Source organism: Arctopsyche grandis, chromosome 4 (assembly GCF_051622035.1).
Source record: "Arctopsyche grandis isolate Sample6627 chromosome 4, ASM5162203v2, whole genome shotgun sequence".
NCBI lineage: Eukaryota > Metazoa > Arthropoda > Insecta > Trichoptera > Hydropsychidae > Arctopsyche > Arctopsyche grandis.
Window position 1 is genome coordinate 19,352,171 of NC_135358.1, and position 7,756 is coordinate 19,359,926.

At 29.3% G+C, this 7,756-nt stretch overlaps 2 protein-coding genes across 4 annotated transcripts; one reads left to right on the forward strand and one right to left on the reverse strand.

Annotated features, from left to right (window-relative positions):
• Window positions 1-1,420: 1,420 nt before the first annotated feature.
• pyd3 (beta-ureidopropionase pyd3) lies at window positions 1,421-4,944 on the forward strand. 2 transcript variants are annotated; one of them, XM_077429030.1, is made up of 6 exons: window positions 1,421-1,702; window positions 2,972-3,234; window positions 3,423-3,517; window positions 3,999-4,316; window positions 4,406-4,612; window positions 4,697-4,944. In XM_077429030.1, exons 1-6 carry the CDS (start codon window positions 1,596-1,598, stop codon window positions 4,868-4,870), a joined length of 1,164 nt encoding a protein of 387 aa, XP_077285156.1. In that variant the 5' UTR covers window positions 1,421-1,595; the 3' UTR covers window positions 4,871-4,944. The 2 variants fall into 2 exon arrangements, with proteins under 2 accessions (XP_077285156.1, XP_077285155.1); XM_077429029.1 differs by having other exon boundaries at window positions 1,466-1,702; window positions 4,406-4,870.
• LOC143910521 (cytochrome P450 9e2-like) lies at window positions 3,580-7,603 on the reverse strand. Of its 2 annotated transcripts, none has more exons than XM_077429026.1 (10): window positions 7,492-7,603; window positions 7,105-7,357; window positions 6,832-6,995; window positions 6,590-6,733; window positions 6,297-6,502; window positions 6,013-6,214; window positions 5,709-5,927; window positions 5,534-5,634; window positions 5,268-5,436; window positions 3,580-5,112 (listed from the first exon to the last, which is right to left on the reverse strand). In XM_077429026.1, the coding sequence occupies exons 2-10, from the start codon at window positions 7,323-7,325 to the stop codon at window positions 4,934-4,936; spliced, it is 1,605 nt and encodes a 534-aa protein (XP_077285152.1). In that variant the 5' UTR covers window positions 7,326-7,357; window positions 7,492-7,603; the 3' UTR covers window positions 3,580-4,933. The 2 variants fall into 2 exon arrangements, with proteins under 2 accessions (XP_077285152.1, XP_077285153.1); XM_077429027.1 differs by having other exon boundaries at window positions 3,904-5,112; window positions 7,488-7,599.
• Between the last annotated feature and the right edge of the window lie 153 nt (window positions 7,604-7,756).

Here is a 7,756-nt window from a genome sequence, read left to right on the forward strand (position 1 = left end):
GCTGCCCTCAGTATGATAAGGAGAGGCAGGGAACTTGTTCCGTCGTCAAGCAGAGAAATATGAAGTACCTCGGACACATGATTCGGGGTCCAAAATACGAATTTCTCCGTTTGATAACCATGGGAAAAATATAAGGTATAAAATGGATTGGCAGGAAGAAATTGTCTTGGCTTTGAAACATGCGCATGTGGACCGATATGAGCACCGAAGAGATGTTCCGAGCCGCTGAAGCCATTAGTAAGAATAGGAAGACTTAATTCAAATAATAATAATATTTTTTCAGTTAATTTAAATAAAATATGTTTATTGAAATATACGTAGATTTTATATTTTAAATAATATATATTTTAACATAGTTATTGCTTAACCTTTTGAATGTTGACCAACGCAGATCGGCCAACAAGTCCATGGGCCTGAAATTCGCCGATAGGCATTGTATTTTGAGCATATACAAAGTAAACAAGAATACTAACCGCTAAGCTTTTCCAGGTAGCATTAAAAAAAAATGCATTGAACATGGGTCGTGTAATCCATGTCGTTTGTCAACGTTTATAAAGATTGGTTTACACCAGAATTTCTGAATTTATAACCATAGCAGAATTTCCCGATGGAAATCCCTAGCTGCTTTAACAATGTACATTTTAACAACAATGAAGAAGATGGAACTAGTTTTGAAAAAATACATTCATTAATAGACTTATTTTGTTTATTTTATATTATTGCAAGATATATTAGAGAGTCTTAAGCTCGAAATCCTCTGCGGTAGTTATCTAGCGTAGTGATCTAGGGTTTGTTTGGATTAGCTACAATTTTATACCTGCTTTCTATTAGATTTCTAAATAATTCTAGTTGGACTAAAAACCAGTGGCGGCTCGTGCATAAGAGCTGCGGCGCTGCAGCACCCCAAAAAATTACAGAAAAATCGCATTTACAACTTGTATTTGGATATTTGACATACTCATTAATAATGATTATGTCAAATATCTAATCATTCTTATTTAAATTATATTCACAAGTCGTAAATGTATACAAATGTGATTTTTTTGCATTTTTTCTGAGGGTGCTGCAGCGTCGCAGCTCCTATGCACGAGCCGCCACTGCTAAAAACTCTATTGAATTTCTAAATGTTGGCGAAATTTTCAGCGTGGCAGGCTTGCAACAGAAAAGACGTCAGCACTCAAAGGGTTAAGTGAAATAAAGAAATAAAATCCAGGCAATGTATTCAACTATCAAAATAAATTGAATTAAATATCAATAAAAATGCTTCATTTGACGATTAATTTATCGTGTCAGATATATTTGGGATCGCGACCACCAAATCGAAATATTTTTTTGACAAAGCGCGGTCATTATCGATAATATAAATGTAACTCACGTATGAAACTGCCCGCATTAATAGGGTTATAAATAGGAGTTATGTCTTCATAACAAAAACAAGCACAGTTTATATTACGTATATATATATATAGACCTTGTGCGCGTGAATGTTGATTAACGCTCGTTTTCAGTTCAGTGTCGTTCGTTGTGCGTAATACACGCTGTATCGTATTTTCCAACGTGATTCGGATTTTCCGAAAGAAAATTTTCATTGAAAAATGTCTGACTTGGACATTATTACTTCTGTTGAAAGTATAATAGAAAAGCTTCCATCAGAAAAGGATAAAACGGAAATTAAGCGTATTCTCTATGGAAGATCTGAAGAGTGAGTGACCTATATTTAATCAGACAATATAATTTCGATTAAAATATATGTATATACGCACTGTATGTGTTTAATATGCAGCATTCACTTGATTGAGTTTAAATAGCGTTTTGAATAGTCAATGTATCAAGTAGGTCAAAGAGCAAATCAATAAAAAGTCAGTTGATAAATAAAATATTGTAAGTGATCTATGTTATAAAATATTGTTAGTGATATAATGTAATAACAAAAAAAAAAAATGGTGGCGTTAATTACCCCATTACTTCTTATATTTAAATATGGAGGTAAAATTTATAAGATATATTATACATATATATGTATGTATGTAGATATATTATACATAATTTCATACATACATGTATGTACGACATACGTAATAAAAATACACAACAGATAAGAATTAAAGCTGCTAACATATGTACATGCATAAATATGTAGATATACATATGTATATATTTACTTATATATGTAAATATGAATATGTACATATGTATATATGTATGCTATTTTAAAACAAATCTGAATGTCAAGCCAAATAAAAGTGTTTTTTGAAATTTGTTTTAATCGCTTTATTTGGTGTAAAAATAAAACTAAAATTCTACTCAATTTTTACTTTATTTAAATAAAGTGGTTAATCAAAATATACACAGAAAAAATTATGTTATAATTTATGAGTGGAATAGTTATTTAAATAATAATTATCTCATGAAGATATTATTTCCATACATGAGAATATGGGTAAGTAGTGTTTTTTATTACTTCACTAGATTAAGCAGCTCGTGTGAAGTGTAGAATATATGTATGTGCCCATAATTATGAGTAGTCTAAGTCGAGAAAAAAAATTTACATATTACACATTACAATATAATTATATATTATAATATAATTACATATTACAATATAATTACATATTACAATATAATTACATATTACAATATAAGCGATATTAAACGATAATTTTTTTTTCTTGACTTAGACCACTTTCACAATTATGGGCACATATATATGTATATACATATGTAGAAAATATGGTTAAATATTGTTTTTTATTACTTCACTAATAAGCAGCTTGTGTGTAGTGTAGCAAGTATTGTTACGTTACGCATAGTAATAATAGCTAAATATTTATATAGCAACGAGCAATTATTTAAAAATGTTAGACATTACCATTCTACATAGAATATGTCTTCATAACATAATAATATGTATGCATGTAGATAGAAACATAAACATAGTAAAAGTTTTCTAAAAGTGAGAATCATTTTGCAGATACCCGTTGAAATTGAGGAAGTCGACCGAAGAATTTGCAAAAGTTAACAATTTCGATATATCAGGTTATATATTCACAGCTGCCCCTGAAGACTGTCGGCCAAGACGCATAGTAAAAGTTGGTGCCATTCAAAACTCTATCGCAATTCCGACAACAGCTTCAGTAGTCGCTCAGAGGAATGCCATACTCGAAAAAGTTGGAAAATTAATCGATATCGCTGGAGAAGAAGGAGTTAATATATTATGTCTTCAAGAAGCATTTAGTGAGTGTTGTATTTTCATATTTGTAAAATAATTGTCAAGAAAAAATATTTTTACCGACAGAAATTGTTTTGTCTTTATTGAAAGTAAGTGAAGTTTACATTAAATTTAAATATGTAATTGGATTGTTTTTTAAATCATAATTTTTCTAAGATTCATTGTTTAATAATATAATATACTATTTTATTAGATATGCCATTCGCATTCTGCACACGAGAAAAACAACCGTGGTGCGAGTTTGCCGAATCAGCTGAAGATGGACCAACAACTAAAGTATTAAGTGAGGTTTGTGTGTATTTAGTTTTACAGTGGGTCTATAAAATAATTAAAAAAAAGAATAACGTGTTAACTACATTAGTTTATTGATCACAATTTTGATACAAAACAAATAATGAAGTTTTTAAATTGTATCAGCCATTTGTTTCCACAAAGTGTGTATAATCAATAAGAACTTATTATTTATTAAGTGGATTTATGTACATAGGTGAGTTTACATAATATAGGTATAATTCACGTTGCAAAATTCAAAAAATTGAATACAATAATGTCTAGTTTTAAAACTCAATGGTTTTAAGCTTACATAACCGTGATTATCATCATACACATGCATATGTACATTGTGTACAATATTATAACTTTTATATAAAGCCTTTTCTTCTTATAATTATTTTGTAGATAAAATATACATACATATGTATGTCTTAAACTTGTTTCTCATGTTATAAACTGTATCAATACTGTGCATGAATTTCGAATTTGATTTTAGTATTGCAGAAAATATGATATGGTGATAATATCATCGATATTGGAAAGGGATGAAAACCATGGTGATGTATTGTGGAATACAGCTGTGGTGATAAGTCAAACGGGAAATGTCATTGGCAAGCATCGCAAAAATCATATTCCGAGAGTCGGTGACTTTAATGAATCGACATACTATATGGAAGGTAACACTGGACATCCAGTGTTTCAAACAAAATATGGAAACATAGCGATAAATATTTGCTATGGACGCCACCATCCTCAAAATTGGATGATGTTTGGCATTAATGGCGCAGAAATTGTATTTAATCCTTCAGCTACGGTGAGAATATGATAGTACTATGTGTATATTATCTCAATATATGTCACTCGAATAATTTAAGTGATATGTTGTAAATTTCACACTTTAAGGTTGGAGAATTAAGTGAACCATTATGGGGTATAGAAGCTAGAAATGCAGCAATAGCTAATAGCTATTTCACATGTGGTATAAATCGTGTAGGAACTGAAGAATTTCCTCATGCATTCACTTCTGGTGATAAAAAACCAGCTCACAAAAGCTTTGGTCATTTCTATGGATCGAGTTACATTGCAGCTCCAGACGGTTCTCGAACTCCAGTGAAAATTTTAATATACTTCGTTATATGTAGGTATGTATTTACAGACATTTTAATTTGTCTAATTTTGTTTTACATATTACAGGGACTTTCACGTATCCAAGATGGTTTGTTGATTGTTGAGATGGATTTGAATTTATGTCGACAAGTAAAAGACAAATGGGGATTTAGAATGACCCAACGTTTGGGATTATATGCAGAAAGTCTAACAAATGCTACACAAGATTCATACGAACCTCAGATTATCAAAGAAAAATGAAATTGTATTATAATGAAATAAATATTACAAATGCAAAATGTAAAAAATAAAACATAATAAATTTTATAACGCAGAAGTTTGTCTTGATTTCAATCCGATCCATATGCCGATATCAGGTATTTGACTTGTAATTTTCATTGGTAGTTCTCTCGGGTCACCTGTTTTCGAACATGATACAAATTCAAATTTAGATAATAAGTGGAACAATGCAGCCTTTACTTCCATCATTGCCAATCTAGAACCTTTAAAAGACATATTTAAATTAATGGACAGTATAATATTTTTCATATTAATTTAATTTTGAAATTAACTATTTAATTTAAAATAGTCTAATAGCAAGATTAAATAAAATATAATATAATAAGAATATTTCGATGTGTAACAACAAATGATATACCAATACAAGTACGTGGGCCAGCTCCAAAAGGCAAATAAGCAAATGGGTTGATTGAGGATTTATTCTCATCAGAAAATCTCTCGGGATCAAACTTCTCTGGATTGGGAAAATATTTTGCATCTTTATGAAGCGACAGTATTGGAAGAAATACAGATTCTCCGACATTAATCTTTCAGGTTATAAATTATGAAAAATATCAGTATTGTATCAGGCATAATTTAAGTTTAATTACAATTTATGTCTTTTGCACTTTAATATCTACTCACTTCAAAATTTGTAGAAACACTGTCATTCGGCGGTGGCAAACTGTATGGTTTAACGCAAACACGATCAACACCGGGTACTGGAGGCCAGAATCTCAAAGTTTCTTAAATTAATAAATGAAATATTATTGATGCAATATTGTCTATGATTTATATTAAGGCGCCAGCAAATCCGTACCACATATAAACATTTCTAAATATTTCATTTTCACCAATGTCTCATATGAAATTTTTTCATTGGTTTTTAAAACATTATCTATTTCTTTGGTTAATTTTTTTTGTATATCTGGACGGGTGGCAATCTCATATGAAGCATAAGATAAAATAATGGAAACCGTTTCAAACCCAGCAAGAAAAAATCCAAAAGCTTGTGATGTCAGCTCATCGTCAGTCCAAACTAGAAACATACGTACATTAAATATGTACATATATGTATGTATGTAATGTCACCACTCTATGAAGAAAATGTTTACAAAACTTACTCCTCTTTGGAACTCTTTCAATGTTGTTAGCTGGGTGTTCAGATTCATCATCATTTACTAAGTTGCCCTTTTTAGCGAGCATTAAAAGATTAATCATATCCGGCCTTATTATATTGTGAGCTTCCCTGGTTTTCATTGTGTGCTTTACTATGTGTCTAAAAAAATCAGCAACTTCTTGCCTCATAAGACCTATTTTTAAAATCTAACAAAAAATACGTTGATATATTCAAAAATATATGTAGGCAAGTTTATTAAAATACATTCATAATTGACATACAATTTACCTTCATTAGTTTTGGAATACAAGAGTAAGCAAAAAATTTCATTATAAACCAAAACGACACGTCGGTAATCTTTTTACCCATTATGAAAAATTCGTTATTTTTATCTTGTAAAGAATCAATTTTAATACCAAATGCACAAGTAGCAATCATATCATTTGCATATCTGGTAAATAGTTCTTTCAATTCAAATTCATGGAACTGTTGTCCTAGAATTTATAATTAAAATGGACGAAATTCTCAAAAAAATATTCAATATTATAGAAATACCTATGTATGTATTTTGGTCAAATTACCTGTAGAATTCGAACTCTCAACTTCTTTCTGAATATACTCAATTAATTGTTCAGAACATTCAAGTACAAGAGGAAACATTGATCTCATTTTTGAACTAGTGAAAGCAGGACTCAATGTAGATCTCATATCTTTCCATTTTTGCCCTAAGATTAAATGTTACAAGAAAAAATGTTCATTGGTAAAAACCTTCAAATTTTTGTAATATTCATACATATATATGTATTACTTTATATAAAAATACCTCTCAATGCAAATAAACCATTGCTGAAAAGTGGATCAACATTATCAGGAAGAAAATTTTTGTGATCAGTAAAATGATCAAAATCTTTAATAGTGATCTGCTTAATAAGTGAAGGATCTCTTAACCAAACTGTTGTATTATTGAAATCAAAGAAACCAAAATACCTTTAAGAATAAAAATGTTAAACATGCGTTTATTAAAATTATAATAATCTTATAGGATATCCAGAAATTTTTTTCTGAAGGAAACATTTTAAATAAAAATTTAAATTACCTTTGATCTGGAAAAGAATTATAAAATCTGATTGTCGATTTGAAGAAGTGTTCCTGATTGATGATTGTTTTTGATAAGTTTCCCAAAAATGGAACTGGTTTTAAAAATTCAACTTTACATTTACTATACCGATCAAAATTTCTCGTTCCATAGCGATATAGTAAAACAGCCAAAACAATTAAAATTATACTCCAATCCAAAGCCCAATTGAAGAGAATCATTACTCCAGATTATATAATTCAGTATTAGATTTCTAAAAAAAAAAAATTTTTTTTAACATAATAATTTTTATAAAATGTATATGTATACATATGTAGATAATGCAATTCATAGAGCTCAAATAAAATAGCACAAAGTTACGAAGTCTTTTCAAATCAATACACCTACTACATATGTTCATAAATAGACTAATTAAAACAGATCATATTGAAGAATCACAATGTGTTATCAACCAGAGATAAAATTGTCAAGTTGCGACAAACACAAACCTGTTTCAATCGAATGGGTACAAATATGTAAATGTTTGGTCAAAATTGTTTATTATTTGACCATTCACAAAATTTTTTATTGAATCATGTGGGTAGTTTTTTTTTAATATATGTAGGTATAAAAAATATGATAATATAATTAATTTTAATATTTTTACTTTGTC